General features: G+C 43.4%; 1 protein-coding gene across 2 annotated transcripts in view; it reads left to right on the top strand.

Annotated features, from left to right (window-relative positions):
- Positions 1-20864, top strand: part of PRMT8 (protein arginine methyltransferase 8) — a 219167-nt gene that overhangs the window by 122948 nt on the left and 75355 nt on the right. For both annotated transcript variants that reach the window (XM_069763439.1, XM_069763440.1), the window contains exons 2-3: positions 11608-11802; positions 17243-17398. In XM_069763439.1, coding sequence (XP_069619540.1) covers positions 11608-11802; positions 17243-17398 — 351 coding nt within the window. The remainder of the gene's footprint in view (positions 1-11607; positions 11803-17242; positions 17399-20864) is intronic.

The raw sequence follows: 20864 nt of genomic DNA, 5'->3' as shown, positions 1-20864 counted from the left end.
TGGGTTGATTTCTTTGCTTGTGTGGATTGGATGGGTTGTTAGTTACCAACATCTCACAAGAATTTCATGTCAATAGCACCTTTTAGAAATATAATTTCGTATAGAAAATTGGGGACGTGTTCAATACTTTGTATATACTTTATGGAGAGTAGTTTATTAAATTGTCCTACTTCTAGTATGATCCATTATGTGAGATCTCTGTGGATTGTATTAATGAATGCAGACGAATATACCGTAAACCTTCGATGCATCCACCAGCTTCTTGCCCTTAGAACATTCTGCTGAACTGGCATAGACATTGTTCCAATTTGACTATTTGCATCTTTTTTCTGAATCATTAATGACCCCAGGGGCGGACGTGCGCCATTAAATCAGAATACTTTCTGTTTGCCCAATACAAAATGTTAGATGCAAGTTATATCGTAAATCTGGCGTTAAGCAAATGAGAGATGTCAAAACTTTCTTTATGAAGTTCCTAATCTCGAAGGCAATAAAAAACAAACAGGAAAAGAGGAAAAAAGCTACTTACCAATGTAAATGATCTTTTTTTCCCCATATCTTCCCATGTGAAATGTGAGGATTATACAATTGTCTGTCAAACATATTTGCTAATGTAACAGATAATTTTGGTGAATATTTTATCGGCTCAAACAATATCCCAGTGCGGTAAATGGCTTGTCGGTCGGTCTATCTACCATAGGGAGTCCTTGTTGCTGAGGCACCTTTGACTGAAAAAAACTAAAAAAAAAAACAAGACTATAAGTGCGCAAGCACACAACATCACTAAAAAACAATTCTCTGATCCTTAGGGGCGGGGCTAGCTTTCTTAACCAATGAAAAGGGAATAGAGGACTCAAGTAGTGGTAACGCTTACTTCTGAATTTTTTCCAAATTTTATCTTAAACTTCTAGTAAATTCATGAGTCTGGAGGATAGATCTCTTGATTTTTGGAAGTTCCGTGCAAACTTGTCAAAAAAAGCGGCTATAGTAAGAAAAGTAAGTTTTATTCTCCTTTTAGCTGCTTGTTTCCAGTCATCAGGAATAGTGAGCAGGCTGTAATCACTCCCTCTGATTGCCTGCTCTTAACAAAGAAATATACTTCTTTCTTCAGGTGAAAGCCGTTTCTTCCTTTCCTCCGCTCCCTCAGCACATCATTTACTGAATTTGTCTCAGTCAAAAGGTGGATTGCCTGTTCACTGAGAGATCAAATTTCAGCTGCATGTTAAAATCTATGGGGAAAGGAGAAGGGAGATGTAGCGTATAAGGAGGAACGAACAGATTATGCTGCTACTGTAGAGTTTTTATTTTACCTTGCTGATGGATTCACAGCTACACTGCTCAGTTCTGCCGCACAACGTTCTCCATGCTGCTTCTCAACATGGGACAGAAGAGCAGGAATCCTGAGTGTTGTATAGGGGAGACATAACGGCAGCTAGTGTCTATCCACTAGCTCAGAGACAGCTGAGAATTAGAGATAGAGACTACAAAGGGGAAAAACTGGTGAAAAATGAAAACTATAAACCGTATGGAGGTGGGCGGACAACTGGATGTTCGTGTTCGGCTGAACAGTTACAAAAAGTTTGGGTTCGGGTACCAGAACAGTACCCAAACCCAGACCCCATTCACTTGAATGAGGGGCCCGAACATCCGGTGTTTGCCACACTGTCATGTGCATGACAGCACAGCAAACACCGCTTCTGATCGGTGGTGAAATCATCCCCGCCGGTCACAGAGCCACGGTTCCCACGCTGTCAAAAGACAGTGTGAGCGCTCAGCTGTGATCAGAGGTATAAAGTTTACCTCCGGTCACTGGTGTCAGCGGATGGGACTACAGCTCCCATCATCCGACACATACTGCCACTAATAACAGTGAGAGCAGGAGCAGCTGATGGGAGTATTCATTAGCCGGCTCCTGCGCTGTAAATAAATAATTTTTAAAAAATGGCATGGGTTCCCCTGTATTTTTGATAACCAGCCAGGCAAAACTCACAGCTGGGGGGCTGCAACCCTCAGCTGTCAGCTTCAGCAAGGCTGGTTTTCAAGAATAGAGGGGACCCCACTCCGTATTTTTTAATTATTTAAATAAATAATTTAAAAAAAACAACGGCGTGGGGGGTCACCCACATTTTTGACAACCAGCCTTGCTGAAGCTCACAGCTGGAGGCTGGTAATCTCAGGCTGGAAAGGGGCCATGGATATTGCCTAAAAATAGCTGCCCTGAAAGGGCACACTTGTTCCCTATACGCAGCGCTGCCGTGACACCAGAAGTGACATCTTCGGCGGTGGAAGACCTGCTCTCATGCGCTCGCTGGACACGGCCACTATTGGCTCCTGGAGAACGCCGCAGGATATTTAAACGGTACCTCTAGTACATAACACACTGCCCCCTGAAGAAGCAAAAGCGAAACGCGCGTCGGGACGTCGGTGCAACAGCTTGGCCCATCAATTGGGTAAGAGGCTTTTTTTTATCATCCTTTTACTTACACTTGTGGCGTTAACTAAATCTTTCAGGAGAACGATGTACTCCTAACCCCATATACCGACTAGGCTATTATTAATAGATTGGAACCCACCAAAGTGCGTGTCACCACCTCTTTACCCATTTTAGGAATTTTTCTTGGGGTAAAGGACTTGTTGGGTTAAAATAACATGGCATTCACTCATCTGAAGGAAGAATGGATGTTTGGGAAGGACCGACAGACCTCATAAATTCTTCGCAATGGTTTCACCAATGTGTTGAAATGGCCTTTGTCAGATTTCTATGACTAGGTGTAGAAAAACAAGCAAACAAGCATTTTCTGTTCCGCCTCAAGACATCAATTAGCTGGAGAAAAGTTCAAAGAAGGGTGAGTGGGCCGAGCTAATAAGAAGAGCATCAGTTCGCTCAGTTCTATGAAAGGTTGTGAAGACTAAATGTATTTACCCCAGAGGTACAGGGATGAGAGAATCCATCATCCTCCTACTATAAAACAATATACAAACATTCCTCCTGTCATTTCAGGTGACTTTTCAGAATGGCATGTCGTGTGTGTATGGATAATAACCCTATTTTGGCCATTATATAACTTGTATCCTGCATTTTCCAAAGAAGTCTCCCTACCTTCCTTTCAGTTGTCTCTGAGCTGGCGGGTAAAGACCAGCAGCTATGATGTCTCCTATACATAGCCAGGGGCGTACATAGAAATCATGGGGCCCAATAGCAAAAGTCTGAATACCCATCCCCCAAAAAAATAAATAGATTAAAAATTCACCGCCGGGCCCAGCTCACGGTCTTACGTCTCCACACAGCCTCAGCTCCTCACGCTCCGCCTCCAACAGCCGATAACCGCTCAAACATGTGCAACTATTTCCGGCCGGGCCCAGCATACACTGCTCTCTCTGGCTGGAAAGCTACGTCAGCCAGGAGGCATGGCGTCCTTATGCAAATCCTGCCAGAGAGTTCAGCCCGAAGCAGTGCAGGACTAGAAAGGAGGAGTTAGGAGGAGCCAGGTACAGAGTGACGGAGGCACGCACATTTAATTAACGGCACACGGCACAGCTCAGGGGCGGACACTGACAGCTTGGGGCCCCTGTGCAAGAAATGTGTCTGGGCACCCTCCTTTTTTGGCAACAAAGCTACACACATATATACTATATATATATATATATATATATATATATATATACTAGATGTAGTATATAACAGAGCCCAAGTAGTATATAGCACAGCCACGTAGTATATAACAGCCCACATAGTATGTAACACAGCCCACATAGTATATAGCATAGCCACGTAGTATATTGCACAGCCCATGTAGTATATAGCACAGCCACGTAGTATATAGCACAACCCATGCAGTATATAACACTGCCCACATAGTATATAACACTGCCATGTAGTATATAGCACAGCCCACATAGTATATAGCACAGCCCACATAGTATATAGCACAGCCATGTAGTATATAACAGCCCATATAGTATGTAACACAGCCCACATAGTATATAGCATAGTCACGTAGTATATTGCACAGCCCACGTAGTATATAGCACAGCCACGTAGTATATAGCACAACCCATGCAGTATATAACACTGTCCACGTAGTATATAACACTGCCACGTAGTATATAGCACAGCCCACATAGTATATAGCACAGGCACGTAGTATATAGCACAGCCCACGCAGTATATAACACAGCCACATAGTATATTGCACAGGTACCTAGTATATAGCACAGCCCACGTAGTATATAACATAGGCCATGCAGTATATAACACATCCCATGCAGTATATAACACAGCCACATAGTATATAGCACAGCCCACGTAGTATATAGCACAGGCACGTAGTATATAGCACAGCCCACGTAGTATATAACAAAGGCCATGCAGTATATAACACAGCCCACGCAGTATATAACACAGCCCAAGCAGTATATACAGTAACACAGGCCACGCAGTATATAACACAGCCCACGCAGTATATAACAGCCACGCAGTATATAGCACAGCCCATGTAGTATATAACACAGCCACGTAGTATATGGCACAGTGCACATAGTTTATAACACAGCCCACGCAGTATATAACACAGCCACATAGTATATAGTACAGCCCACACAGTTTGTAGCACAGCCCACGCAGTATATAACACAGCCACGTTGTATATAGCACAGCCCACATAGTATATAACACAGCCCACGCAGTATATAAAACAGACCACATAGTATATAGCAATGTAGGCACCATATCCCTGTTAAAAAAACAATTAAAGTAAAACATAGTTATATACTCACCTTCCGTCGGCCCCCGGATCTAGCCGGGGCCTTTACCGATGCTCCTTGCGACCCTCCGTTCCCAGTAATGCTTTGCGGCAATAACCCGTGATCATGTAGCGGTCTCGCAAGACCGCCACGTGATCTCGGCTCATTGCCGCAATGCATTCTTGGGACCGGAGCGCGAGGTGCGGGAAAGGCTGGCGCCGACGGTGGCGGACTTCGGAAGGTGAGAATATAATGTTTTTTGGTTTTTTTATTATTATTTTTAACATTCTATGTTTTTACTATTGATGCTGCATAGGCAGCATCAATAGTAAAAAGTGAAGCGGTGTTTAAATCCCGCCCCAATCAGCAACCCAGGATTTCCGTTACAGACAAACAGACGGAAGTACCCCTTAGGCAATTATATATATAGATATCCACACACACATATACATATATATATACAGTATTACATAGTCTCCTTTATTATGTATATTGCTGTGCCTTATATAGTGCCATCTCTTGCTATGTACAGCACTGTCCCTTACATATTGGATTATAAAGAGCCCTGTTTTTTATTACATACCATCTTGTCTTGTTAGCTGTATAATTCAATGATGGCTGATGGAGCATGGGAAAGCTTCTTTTCTAATGGAGGAGTTGATGGACTGGTCGTCTGGTCACCGGCTCCTCCATCAGCAGTCATTTTCTATCTAACAAGAGAGGGGACTATGTAATAAAAGAGGACGCTGTGAATTACAAAATTATCAAGAATACACTATGTAAGAGACATCACTGTACATAACAGCAGAGGAAGCTATATAATAAGGGACGGCACCATATATAACTAGACAGGATGGTATGCAATAAGGGACGGTGTTATACATGATAAAAGAGGAAACTATGTAGCTAAGGATGGTGTTATACATAATAAGTGAGTACACTATATACTAAGGTACTGTGGTAGACATAATAAGTGAGAACACTTTACACTAAGGGACTGTGGTATACTTAAGTGAGTACACTATATACTAAAGGACTGTGCTATACATAAAAAGTGACTATACTATACAGTATACTGAGGGATGGTGCTATACATAATAAGCGAGTACACTATGTACTAAGGGACTGTGCTATACATAATAAGTGAGTACACTATATACTAAGGGGCTGTGCTATGTATAATAAGTGAGTACACTATATGCTAAGGGACTGTATTAAACATAATAAGCGATAATAACTTCTTCCCCTACCTCCCCCTGTTCCTAAATCCATTATAAATCCCCCCTTCCTTCCTTCCCAATCCCCCACACCCCTCATTGTCCTCCCCCCACATTCCATTATTGTCCTCTCCCCCATCATTGCCTTCTCACCCAGCACCCCCATCATTGCCTTTTCCACCACCTCTATCATTTCCTCCTCTCCCCCATTATTGCCCTTTCCACCACCTCATCATTGCTTTCTCCCCCACCACCCCATCATTGCCTTTTCCCCCATCACCCCCATCATTGTCCTCTCCTCCACCTACACACTGGCACACACAGCACCATTCACATCTCTGCACATTCCCCGGCAGCGCTACACAAGCGCGCACACACACACATACACCACCGCTCATCTCTACACACACACACAGCAGACAGCACCTCTCACCTCTCCGCATGCTCTCCACCATCGCCGGCAGCTTCTTCTCACTGGCACAGCGTCCACCGCACATGAGGGCAATCTGGCCAGGGGCCCCCCTGAGCCTCGGGGCCGCATAAACAGGCCAGATTGCCCTCATTATTAGCCACCCTGCAGGGGCTCCCCGAAGCATCTGGACCCCAATGCAACCCAGCTGTACATGAGGTGTGTCTGCCCCTGGCACAGCCATTGGGGGCCCCATAGCAGTCGCGTGGCCTGCCGCCATTGGCTGTACGCCACTGTACACAGCACGCAGCACAGGAATGAGGATTTCCTGCTCACCCTTATCTATGTATCTGTACATCCACAACACATGCAGGTAGTGCCTAACAAACAGGAAATACTTGCATGTGTTGCTGCTGTCGAACAGCCACGAGACATACAGCCACGGGGACTCCAATATATTATTCCATCAAGCCGAAGACCCTCGGTTAGCACCCGAGCATGCTAAGATAACACCTCTGAACACGATCGCTCTTCACTAGTTAGTATATATTGTAATATAGTTTGGAAAAACTATTTCGGTTGTCAAAAAAAAGAAATAGCGCAATATTTTAAACTTTCCAGCATATGAAAATATCAATAAATAATCCCCCCGAGAATGATTTGTATATGGTGACTACCGTGCGTACAATTTTCAGAGGTCTCCTTTTCCTTTAATTCCTTTCTTCCTATAAATTACATTATTTTTTTTCTATTTCGGAGCTCAGACTGAAATCGATTTATCAATATCCCTGCAAAAACTATAGGGAAAAGAAAGCGTCTGAACTTTCACCTCCTCGTTGGCTAACGTCTTATTATTTGCCTTGGAATTGATCATTTGTCTGAATTCGGTCATATATGAAATAAATCACTTCCAGCAAAGACGAACCCGATTGGCTGAGAACCTGCAATGAACACATCTCCCGTTATTACCAGACCTCCGATCGTATCCGTAATGTCAGGTGGCTGTATAATTAGACAGTTTATCTTCCTTCCAATGTCAAATTACTCTTAATTAAATATAATGGCTGCGACTAATTACATTGTATGATCTGCCGAGTGAAGCGAGAAAACAAAGTGGAGACTGTGGAATTACTCTCCGTGTAACTTCCCGAGCTGTGATAGTGATGTCCTATCCTTAGGATCGGGGATCGCGCCGATCAGCTGAATGCCGCGGTGTTACTTTAGGCTATGTTCACATGTGTTACTGATATGTGTCTAGCACACCTCTTTACAGGAAGCCTCAGGCCTAATGTTGGACCCTATCCATCGGCCATGTTGGCAGTCCATGGCCCCCAGCCCAGAACGCTGCGGCATCCCCGGTGATTGATATCCACCTTGAGAGTCAGTATGTTGGATGAACACAACCTTACTATACATGTATGGCAAAATGTCCCTGATACATCCTGTATTATACTCCAGAGCTGCACTCACTATTCTGCTGGTGCAGTCACTGTGTACATACTTTACATTACTGATCCTGAGTTACATCCTGTATTGTACTCCAGAGCTGCACTCACTATTCTGCTGGTGCAGTCACTGTGTACATACTTTACATTACTGATCCTGAGTTACATCCTGTATTATACTCGAGAGCTGCACTCACTATTCTGCTGGTGCAGTCACTGTGTACATACATTATATTACTGGTCCTGAGTTACATCCTGTATTATACTCCAGAGCTGCACTCACTATTCTGCTGGTGCAGTCACTGTGTACATACATTACATTACTGATCCTGAGTTACATCCTGTATTATACTCCAGAGCTGCACTCACTATTCTGCTGGTGCAGTCACTGTGTATATACATTACATTACTGATCCTGAGTTACATCCTGTATTATACTCCAGAGCTGCACTCACTATTCTGCTGGTGCACTCACTGTGTACATACATTACATTACTGATCCTGAGTTACATCCTGTATTATACTCCAGAGCTGCACTCACTATTCTGCTGGTGCAGTCACTGTGTACATACATTACATTACTGATCCTGAGTTACATCCTGTATTATACCCCAGAGCTGCACTCACTATTCTGCTGGTGCAGTCACTGTGTACATACATTACATTACTGATCCTGAGTTACATCCTGTATTATGCTCCAGAGCTGCACTCACTATTCTGCTGGTGCAGTCACTGTGTACATACATTACATTACTGATCCTGAGTTACATCCTGTATTATGCTCCAGAGCTGCACTCACTATTCTGCTGGTGCAGTCACTGTGTACATACATTACATTACTGATCCTGAGTTACATCCTGTATTATACCCCAGAGCTGCGATCACTACTCTGCTGGTGCAGTCACTGTGTACATACATTACATTACTGATCCTGAGTTACATCCTGTATTATACCCCAGAGCTGCACTCACTATTCTGCTGGTGCAGTCACTGTGTACATACATTACATTACTGATCCCGAGTTACATCCTGTATTATCCCCGAGAGCTGCACTCACTATTCTGCTGGTGCAGTCACTGTGTACATACATTACATTACTGATCCTGAGTTACATCCTGTATTATACTCCCTAGCTGTACTCACTATTCTGCTGGTGCAGTCACTGTGTACATACATTACATTACTGATCCTGAGTTACACCCTGTATTATACCCCGGAGCTGCACTCACTATTCTGCTGGTGCAGTCACTGTGTACATACATTACATTACTGATCCTGAGTTACATCTTGTATTATACTCCAGAGCTGCACTCACTATTCTGCTGGTGCAGTCACTGTGTACATACATTACATTACTGATCCTGAGTTACATCCTGTATTATATCCCAGAGCTGCACTCACTACTCTGCTGGTGCAGTCACTGTGTACATACATTACATTACTGATCCTGAGTTACATCATGTATTATACTCCAGAGCTGCACTCACTATTCTGCTGGTGCAGTCACTGTGTACATACATTACATTACTGATCCTGAGTTACCTCCTGTATTATACTCCAGAGCTGCACTCACTATTCTGCTGGTGCAGTCACTGTGTACATACATTACATTACTGATCCTGAGTTACATCCTGTATTGTACCCCAGAGCTGCACTCACTATTCTGCTGGTGCAGTCACTGTGTACATACATTACATTACTGATCCCGAGTTACATCCTGTATTATCCCCGAGAGCTGCACTCACTATTCTGCTGGTGCAGTCACTGTGTACATACATTACATTACTGATCCTGAGTTACATCCTGTATTATACTCCCTAGCTGTACTCACTATTCTGCTGGTGCAGTCACTGTGTACATACATTACATTACTGATCCTGAGTTACATCCTGTGTTATACCCCAGAGCTGCACTCACTATTCTGTTGGTGCAGTCACTGTGTACATACATTACATTACTGATCCTGAGTTACATCCTGTGTTATACCCCAGAGCTGCACTCACTATTCTGCTGGTGCAGTCACTGTGTACATACATTACATTACTGATCCTGAGTTACATCCTGTATTATACTCCAGAGCTGCACTCACTATTCTGCTGGTGCAGTCACTGTGTACATACATTACATTACTGATCCTGAGTTACATCCTGTATTATACTCCAGAGCTGCACTCACTATTCTGCTGGTGCAGTCACTGTGTACATACATTACATTACTGATCCTGAGTTACATCCTGTATTATGCTCCAGAGCTGCACTCACTATTCTGCTGGTGCAGTCACTGTGTACATACATTACATTACTGATCCTGAGTTACCTCCTGTATTATACTCCAGAGCTGCACTCACTATTCTGCTGGTGCAGTCACTGTGTACATACATTACATTACTGATCCTGAGTTACATCCTGTATTATACTCCAGAGCTGCACTCACTATTCTGCTGGTGCAGTCACTGTGTACATACATTACATTACTGATCCTGAGTTACATCCTGTATTATACCCCAGAGCTGCACTCACTATTCTGCTGGTGCAGTCACTGTGTACATACATTACATTACTGATCCTGAGTTACATCCTGTATTATACCCCAGAGCTGCACTCACTATTCTGCTGGTGCAGTCACTGTGTACATACATTACATTACTGATCCTGAGTTACATCCTGTATTATACCCGAGAGCTGCACTCACTATTCTGCTGGTGCAGTCACTGTGTACATACATTACATTACTGATCCTGAGTTACATCCTGTATTATACTCCAGAGCTGCACTCACTATTCTGCTGGTACAGTCACTGTGTACATACATTACATTACTGATCCTGAGTTACATCCTGTATTATACCCCAGAGCTGCACTCACTATTCTGCTGGTGCAGTCACTGTGTACATACATTACATTACTGATCCTGAGTTACATCCTGTGTTATACTCCAGAGCTGCACTCACTTTTCATGAAAACTGTATGATGGGTGGGTGGAAGGAAGCAAACATTTCGATTAGCAAAACAAAGGGAAATAAAGGAGCGCTGATTGACTTGCTCTCTCGATGATCGGTGCACTTTATAGCAAGTTGTGCATGTAGAAGGACTGGATGATTTATGGGTCCCGTCCCTTTAAGACATCCAGCCTTTAAGACATCCAGCCTATAATTGCGTCTCCCTGGACTGTGTGTATATTGCTTTTCTGAGAAACATTTGAAAGCAGCTGCAAAAATGCATCAGGATCGACAGGGGCTAAATTTAGAAGATCGGGAAAGCGTTGGGAGTTTCTCCTCGTTGCGGCGCAGACACCTTCGCCTTCCTTATACGTTAATGAATTACTCTCTTTAGCGCGTGACAAGTCGCTTGCACTCAGTATTTGGCTTTTCTTCCCCTCCTTTCCCCATCATGGCCGTTCCTGAATTTTAAGGCAGATTTACTTTGAGATTTCCTCCGTGCCGCCCGAATGCCATAATACAATCACCTATTTATAGTTCTCGTTTAGGCTGTTTTGTCTTTTTCTCTCTTTGATCCTTTCTCTTTTCCTTCTCATCTCGTCGTTAAAATTATTTTCCTGTTGAATAACAGTAAATGAAAAATCTCCCTCTTAAAGGAGAAGTATGTAAAACAATGGGGGGTGGGCTATTGATAATTACGAAAATTAATAAATAATAAATATTTTGCTAGAATAGATTGAAGCAATGCGTTACCTTATTTATTTTTTTACTTATTTTTGCATTGTTTTTGGATGGAAACCGTCAGCAAGTAGGTTTCCTGCTGTTGTTGCTTAATACGTTTCTTCTTCTCTTGTAGGTTTGTAGTGGACCTTCACAAACTGTTCAGCCAGTGGCACGGCCAAAGCCTGTCCAGCCCGTTCAACATGTGATCCACACCCCCATTCAGCCTAGTTGCCCAGGAAGAGGCAAAATGGCCAAATTGCTAAATCCAGAGGAGATGACCTCCAGGGATTACTACTTTGATTCCTATGCACATTTTGGAATTCATGAGGTAAGAAGCCCCAAATTGTCTGTGCAGAGGGAAGAGTGCAGAGGGAATAGTGCAGAGGGAGTAGTGCAGAGGTAATAGTGCAGAGGGAGTAGTGCAGAGGGAATAGTGCAGAGGGAAAAATGCAGAGGGACTAGTGCAGAGGGAATAGTGCAGAGGGAAAAGTGCAGAGGGACTAGTGCAGAGAGAATAGTGCAGAGGGAGTAGTGTTGAGGGAATAGTGTTGAGAGAGTAGTGCAGAGGGAGTAGTGCAGAGGGAATAGTGATGAAGGAACAGAGCAGAGGGAATAGTGCAGAGGTAATGGTGCAGAGGGAATAGTGCAGAGGGAATAGTGCAGAGGGAGTAGTGCAGAGTGAAAAGTGTAGAGAGAGTAGTGCAGAGGGAATAGTGATGAGGGAACAGTGCAGAGGGAGTAGTGCAGAGGGAATAGTGCAGAGGTAATGATGCAGAGGGAGCAGTGCAGAGGGAATAGTGATGAGGGAATATTGCAGAGGAAGTAGGGCAGAGGGAATAGTACAGAGGGAATAGTGTAGAGGTAATAGTGTAAAGGGAATAGTGCAGAGGGAATAGTGCATAGGGAGTTGTACAGAGGTAATGATGCAGAGGGAATAGTGCAGAGGTAATGGTACAGAGGGAGCAGTGCAGAGGGAATAGTACCGAGGGAATAGTGCAGAGGAAATGGTGTAGAGGGAATAGTGCAGAGGGAATAGTGCAGAGGGAGTAGTGCAGAGGTAATGGTGCAGAGGGAGCAGTGCAGAAGGAATAGTGCAGAGGAAATGGTGTAGAGGGACTAGTGCAGAGGGGATAGTGCAGACGGAATAGTGCAGAGGGGATAGTGCAGAGGGAATAGTGCAGAGGGGATAGTGCAGAGGGAGTAGTGCAGAATGAATAGTGCAGAGGGAATAGTGTAGATGGAGCAGTGCAGAGGGAGCAGTGCAGAGGGAATAGTACATAGGGAATAGTGCAGAGGAAATGATGTAGAGGGAATAGTGCAGTGGGGATTGTGCAGAGGTAATAGTGCAGAAGGAGTAGTACAGAGGTAATGATGGTGCAGAGGTAATGGTGAAGAGGGAATGGTGCAGAAGTAATATGCAGAGAAAATAGTGCTGAAGGACTAGTGCAGAGGGAATAGTGCAGAGGGAATGGTTCAGAGGGAGTAGTGCAGAGGTAATGGGGCAGAGGGAATAGTGCTGAGGTGATGGTGCAGAATGAATAGGGCAGAGGGAATAGTGCAGAAGGAGTAGTGCAGAGCAAGTAGTGCAGAGGTAATGGGGCAGAGGGAATAGTGCAGAAGGAGTAGTGCAGAGGGAGTAGTACAGAGGTAATGATGGTGCAGCGGTAATGGTGAAGAGGGTATGGTGCAGAAGTAATGTGCAACGGGAATGATCGTGCAGGGGGTAATAATACAAAGGGAGTAGTGCAGAGGTAAAGGTGCAGAGGTAATAGTGTGGAAGTCATGATGCAGAGGTAATAGTGCAGAGATGTTGGTGCAGATGTAAATAAAGCCGTATCGGGTCCCTGATGATGGGGGTACATGAATTAATGAGTGACAGTCCACTCTCCTGATCTACATGTCTCACACTGGTAATGCCCGCTTTAATTTACAATAAGCTCTGGAGGCAGATTCTCGGGGAGATCTATGTCCGGCTCATAGATCCTAACAGCTCATTTACATATAAAAAATAGTGGCTTTCTCTAGAATACGACATCAGATCGCAGATATTAAGGTATCATTTTATTCAGCTTCTTATGACCTACATGCCCATATTGATATTTTAGGAGGGTTGATCCTACTGATAGATTCCCTTTTAACCAACAAGTATCTGCCTTGGCCAAGTTTTCGGATAGAGGACTAGGGCTCTGAACTGACGGTTTGCCCTGGGTGACTGAGGTCCAGCTACACGGGAGGTTCAGTGTAGGATACCAAAATCTCTGAAATTTTATATAGAGAATCCCATCACAAATACTACATATATTAGCGGTGGATTAAAGCAAGGGTGGATAGGGAATTATAGCATGGATGGATACTTATCTTAGCCGCTCCCTCTTTTAATGTTTTTTTTTTATTAAACCCATAAAACATCTTGATGGATATCGGAAGTATTTGCCAATGGACAAACCAAGCCAGACCAATATAGATAATGTCCGTCTGGTTAATTTTGTCAGTAATGTTTTATTCATTGCTCTCTGCAGCAATATTTTCTAGTTTTCTAGAGCACATTTTTAGCATTAAATGTACTGTTATTCCATTATTTCAGTCTTTACAGGGTTTTTTCTTGGGTTTTTGCATAAATAACCATTTTATGAAGTGTTTATCTCATATGGAAAAATCAATTTGCTTGAAAAGGCAATTCTCAGAGGAGGAACTTTTTAAAAAAGGCAATTATTCTTGTGTTTATGGCCGAAGAGCTTTGAGAATGGATGCATATTGTATGAGAAGAGTTGTCACCAGACATTATTTGTAACCTATTAATTTCTAATTATTTTAAATACTAGGAAATTTTGGGTTTTAGATGACATTTTGTCAGCTATTTAAAATTTTCACAATGTAGGTTGTATATACTGTATACCCTGCTGTACACTAATGAGGACAAGCACCGCGAAGCAGCTGACTATAGATAAGTGCCTGACTTGGCTAATATCCTAAAACTAATCCTACTGCAATACTCAATAAAAACTCTTGTATTGACTTGTCGGATCGCTACTTTGGGTATATGTTGTACCATTAGTGGGGGTTGGGTCTTGTTTCTCTACACGAAGTATGGGACGGTACTTTGTTGTTCTACGGGAAGTAGGGGTGGGTCTTTGTCTCTCTACAGAAAGTGACGGAGTGTCTTTATTGCTCTACAGGAATTGGGGATAGGTGTTGTGAATTCCGCTCTTGGGCTCCCTCCGGTGGTTGTAAGTGGCACTTTTGTGAGTTCTGCTCTTGGGCTCCCTCTTGTGGTTTCTAGTGGTATGGCTGCTCCTTGGAGTTAGCTGTTATCAGCTGCCTCCACTTATTGTTCGCTATTTAAGTCTGGCTCTTTCTTCAGCCTGTGCCACTTGTCAATGTTCCTAGCTGGATTCACATCTCTGCTTGGATTCTCCTGGTTTCCTGACCAGTTCTGCAAAGATAAGTTCTGGCTTTGCTCATTTCAGTCCACATGTTGTGGACTTATTGTTCTGTGCATTCTATATTTGTCCAGTTGTCAGTATGGATTTTTTCTGTTAGCTGGAAGCTCTGGGAAGCAGATTTACCCTCCACACCTTTAGTCAGGTGTGGAGATTTTGTAAACTCTGTGTGGATTGTTTTTGTAGTTTTTATACTGACCGCACAGTATCCTTTCCTGTCCTATCTATCAAGCTAGACTGGCCTCCTGTGCTAAAATCTGATTTCATTTCTGCGTATGTTATTTTCCCCTCCTCTCACCGTCAATATTTGTGGGGGGCTATCTTTCCTTTGGGGATTTTCTCTGAGGCAAGATAGGTTTCCTGTTTCCATCTTTAGGGGAAGTTAGATCTTCGGCTGTGTCGAAGGGTCTAGGGAGCGTCAGGTACCCCCCACGGCTATTTTTAGTTGCGCTGCTAGGTTCAGGGTTTGCGGTCAGTACAGATACCACCTCCTTCAGAGCTTGTCTCATGTTGTTCCTAAACCACCAGATCATAACAGATAGGGATTTGTTTCTCTACAGGAAGTAGGGGCTGGTCTTTGTCTCTTGACAGGAAGTTGGGGTGGGTCTTTGTTTCTCAACAGGAAGTAGGGGCTGGTCTATGTCTCTTGAAAGGAAGTTGGGGTGGGTCTTTGTTTCTCTACAGGAAGTAGGTGTGGGTCTTTGTCTCTTGACAGGAAGTTGAGACGGGTCCTTGTTTCTCTACAGGAAGTAGAGTCTGGTCTTTGTCTCTTGACAGGAAGTGGGGGTGGGTCTTTGTCACTCTACTGGAAGTGGGGGTGGGTGTTGCTCTACAGGAAGTGGTGGTGGTTCTTCATTGCTCTACAGGAAGTGGGGGTGGGTCTTTGTCACTCTACAGGAAATGGGTGTGGGTCTTTATTGCTCTATAGGAAGTGGGTGTGGGTCTTTATTGCTCTATAGGAAGTGGGGATGGGTCTTTCTCACTTTACAGGACTGGGGGTGGGTCATTGTCACTTTACAGGAATTGCGGGTGGATCTTTGTCACTCTACAGGAAGTGGGGGTGGATCTTTATTGTTCTACAGGAAGTGGGGGTGGGTCTTTGTCTTTCTACAGGAAGTGTGGGTGGGTCTTTGTCGCTTTACAGGAAGTAGGGGTGGGTCTTTGTTGCTCTACAGGAAATGCTGGCTGATCTTTGATATTGTACAGGAAGTTTGGTGGTTGTCTTTATTGTTCCACAGGATGTGGAGTCTGGTGTCTGTATTTCTTCTTTTTTTCCTCTCCGGAGGTGGGGCGAGTCTTTGTCTCTCTACAGAAAGTTGGGCAGATCTTTTTCTCCCTGGTCTCCTGACTGTCATACTACACACAGGCATAACATACAAAACCTAAGCTAGAAACAAAATGAGCATATACCCTGTTAGGAAGTAAATAGTAACGATTTACATACATTTAATAAGGTCCTTAGTGAATGCTTTTTTGATTGAAAAAAAAGCATAAAAGCCATCCCATTGTAACAATGGGGTTGGTCCTATTCTTTAATATTAAAATCTCATCTAGGACCAGACGACCTCAATGTAGTTCGGGACAGGGCAGTTCTGAGGCCCGACTGTTTCAGACACCTGTTCATGGGAGCCTATATAAATGAAAAGCCTAGGTCAAAAAGGGGGAGCCATGCCTCTGTTTGCACAAAGTACAACAAACTACAGTAAAACCAAAGAAATGAGCCGGAGCATAAATCGATACACATGCAGCGTGTAGGAGTATGTTTACACGTGACCATTTAAGAGACAAAACCAAAGATAGAAACACAATGAGTATATACCCTGCAGTAAGTAAATAGTAATAGTACTTATAATAAAACCTAGTGTATAAAAAAAATCTCACCACGACAAGGTATACCACTATCGGGATGTTCCTATCACTTTGCATGTCTACCAATTTATGCTCTGGCTCATTTCTTTGGATATACAGGCATAACAGAGGAGTGGGGTTTCACTTCAGGGAAGGAAAGTCATTGGATAATAGTAGGAGAAGCATATGGTGGGTAATGAGGGAAAGGATGTTTTCACACCTATAGTGCTGGTAGGATGCTGTTAAAGGAGAATTGTCCACTCCAAAAAAAGTGTTTGACCAGTTACAGAGCATGAGATTATGGATAGTTCCTGGACAGTTTAAACTGGTATATGTAACAAAAGCAGTTTTTATTTGTGGAGGTTGAGGGCAGCAAATCATGCTGTTTTACTGGTTTGGGGTGACATGATACGTTAAAATATTGGGACAGATTCTTCTATATTTTTAACATTATTTCTTTTATTAATTTCTTTTTCATAGGAAATGTTGAAAGATGAAGTTCGCACTTTGACTTACAGAAACTCCATGTATCACAATAAGCATGTGTTTAAGGATAAAATCGTCTTAGATGTCGGCAGCGGGACTGGGATTCTCTCCATGTTCGCAGCAAAGGCTGGAGCAAAGAAAGTGTACGGGGTGAGTAAATGTTTTCATGCAATTGTTTAAACTTGAGGAATCGAAACTTGTTTTACCTTGATAGTTGCGATCAGATTCGGCCGCGGTTCATACTGCTGGATGCTGGTCGCACCTGTCACGTGAAAAAATGCTATTAACCTGCAGATATGGGGTTAACCTGCCGGTTTTTTTTGTTTTGAATCCACCATACATTTCTTTTTAGTTAGTTTACATTGTGGCGTGTCTCACAGGATCCTCGGGGGCGTGTCTTTAAGCTGATTTGCATGTTTACCCTATGAGACACGCCCCCGAGTAAACACCATAAAAATGTGCACTACGTAAAAATTCCCACATCTCTGAAACCGTAAAGCGGATTTATATAAAACAAAAAAAGGAATACTCAGGGGGACAAGGGGAATAAAATAAGAGAAAAAATGGCCACTTTTCACCTGTTATCAGGTCCTCTTTATCAATTGTATTTTGACTGCATGTGCCATCATTCACTAATGGCCACCCTTGGTCATGGGCTGTATCTGAAATCGCATCTTAGCCCTTTTTATTCAAAATGTAATACCAGTGACCACCTATGGAGAAAAGTGGCGCTGTTTTCACAAAGAAAAATAGATTTTTTTTTCACTCTTAAAACTAGAATTAGAGTCATTGTTTTTGCACTTTCAGACTGGGAACTAGCCCATCACATACGTTAATCCTCTTAATCCCAAATTCTAAAACTTTGGTGTTTGCAACCCATAGCGTAGACTTCATGTCTCTAGGACGTACTCATGCTATTTTTCTTCTGCTCAGGGTAGGATTAAAGCTTTGGGGCTAATTTTATGGAATGGGCATTGAGAAAAACTGCTCAAAACCAATCATCAAAGTCTCACACAGAAAAGGTCCTGCTTGTAAAAAGCCATGGATGGTGCTCGAGATCCTCTGGTCTACTTGTTGGCTCTTCGGTAAGGCCATTTAGGAGGGGCCTCTATAGGCTTTAGTTCTGCCGTGGAGGGGGCTCTTTAAATGCTCTAATCCTAAAGGAGCATCATACACAAAAAACCGCACAGATTAAGTAAATAAATTAGGGGACAAATTGCTGATCGCTGGTGGTTGGACCTCCGGGACCCCAGTGATCCCAAAATCAGGGTAATCTCGAGAATTAGGCTCTGTAGACCAAACCTGGATGGATCATAGGTGCGTATGCTTGTCCTCAGCTCCTTTCATTATTTGGAAAAAAGTAGAGCACGCCATTCATCTTTCTGCGGCAGTCCTATAGACAGTCAATTGAGTGCGCAAGTCAAGTATGTGCACCTCCATTCAGAACAAAATGGGGAGCAAAGCTAGGGGTCACATTGGTCGACCCCTTACGACCAGCAAGTTATCCCCTATCCATCGAATAGTAAGGGGTCTGACCCCTGGGACCTCCCTATTTTGATTGGCGCGGTGGTGTGCATACTCAACCTCCGTTCCATTCATTGTCTGTGGGACTGCCAGAAATAGTGAAGCGCTGTATTCGGATTTCTCTCCTATTGACAGTGAATGGAGGGGAAATTAAACATACGTATCTCTGCTTCCTTCAAGACAACACTAGGGATCCTTGTTTTCTGATCCCCTAGCCAATGAACAATGGATAACTTTTTAAAACTGAAAATTACATAAATCCTGCAGCAGGAGCCTCCCCCCACCACACCGTCCGCAGAAAGACAACAGATCACTGAGCCCTGCCTCTTCGGCTCATAAGGCAGACATTTATTGATGAAGATAAAACTGATCAGGATGAGACTAGCCTTTGTTCCCTGCAGGATTTCTACGAGATTGTTTGTTTTAGGATCTTGCCGAAAATGCTGCAGAGGAGCAAACGGCAAACAGAGACGGCACCTATGTTGCTTGTTTCATTTACCATTCATTTCTAGGTTTAGGGTTCCTTTAAGATGCCTGATACTGGATTTCCTTTCACGACACCTTCAAACTATTAATATCGAGGCCTTTGGAAAAACAGCGCAGAGAAATTAAAGCTGCAGATGCATTGTCGCAATTAGCCGGCAAGTTACGACAGCTGTGGGAATTACATCCATTCCAGCATGGATTCTCCCCCCCCCCCCCGCGTTCTCGCTGTATATTTCCGCTCTTATTATAAGGACGATGTCGCTTCCCGTTTGATTGCTTGCTGCTCTTTATACGTGCAGGTTGCTCCTTCCCTCGCTGACAGCACAGGAACTAATGGCCTTACTAAAGCAATACTATGGGTAATATTATTCTCCAAGGCGCTAGGAAAAGTGCACGTCCTACTCTAGGTGCCGCCGCTTATTGCTCACAACATGCTTCAGTTTCTTCTAGATTATGAGAGCCTTCCTTATTATAAGAAGTGTAAGAAAATTAAAAAGACAATTAGTTCTTAAAGGGAAAGCGTCAGGAGGATTTTACTAGTTAAACCAGTGTTAAGGCTGTATAGGTCCTGGTACAACATCAAAAATGGTACCTGTCTTGTAGTCATCCGATGTGCCAAATCTGAGAAATCAAGCGTCAAAGCCACATGCAAATTAGCCTAGAAGTGCACTGGGGGCGTGTCGATGAACACTGAGTGCAATGACACGCCCCCAATTTAGGTCAAGGCTAATTTGCATGTGGTTTCAAAGCTCGATTTCTCAGCACTCATTTCTCAGCATTGTTAGGCGATCCCTTCTTGTGTTGCGGCTGTCGAACTGTGGCGAAACATACAGCCGCGGGGACTCGAACATATATTTCTAGCACGCCATGTCTAGCACCCGAAGATGCTCGTTTGCTCATCCCTAGTGACCTCTAAGCCACTATTCCTGAAAGCTTTGAGGACAACGTAAAGGGATTTTCCTTTTTTGGGTCGTTTATGGCTTATCGTTAGATGCAGATCACTAGGCCATACATCTACCTTGAGAACAGGTGACTGGCATCTGGTGCCGAGAATATAGAGGTGGTAACACCTATGCGTCTTTCTCCATTTTTTTCCATGGCGCTCCCAAAAAATTGGACTGCAACGCATTTATTGGACATTTATGGCATATCATATATAGATATGACTTTAGGCTCCCTACTAAGAGTAGCCCTTTAATGTTTATGGCAATGCTAAATGCTTGGCTTTGAGTGGAGCATCATGGTGCGTGTCTTACATGCCACTTTATTCTTAGCTCTTATCAATGTGGCTGTACTTGGGACCCAGGTCTAGTGATCAATGGGGGTCCCAGTTGTTGGTCCACCATTGATCACATATGTATGACTTATCCAGATGAGAACCCACCAGAACTTATCCAGAACTATGGAACCCACCAAAAAAATATAATTTTGACATGGCGGAACTTGATGACAACTGGTTTAAGATGCTGTAGTTTTCAATCAGTGTCTTTCCAGCTGTTGAAATACCAATTCCTAACATTGACATAGGTTATGATGGCTTCCTCGGAATTTTAGTTTCTTGACTGCTGGAAAGAGACACATTGGAGGCCACGTCTCTAGAGGAAAC

This window comes from Ranitomeya imitator, chromosome 4 (assembly GCF_032444005.1).
Source record: "Ranitomeya imitator isolate aRanImi1 chromosome 4, aRanImi1.pri, whole genome shotgun sequence".
NCBI classification, from domain to species: domain Eukaryota; kingdom Metazoa; phylum Chordata; class Amphibia; order Anura; family Dendrobatidae; genus Ranitomeya; species Ranitomeya imitator.
This window is presented reverse-complemented; position numbering and strand designations above follow the sequence as displayed.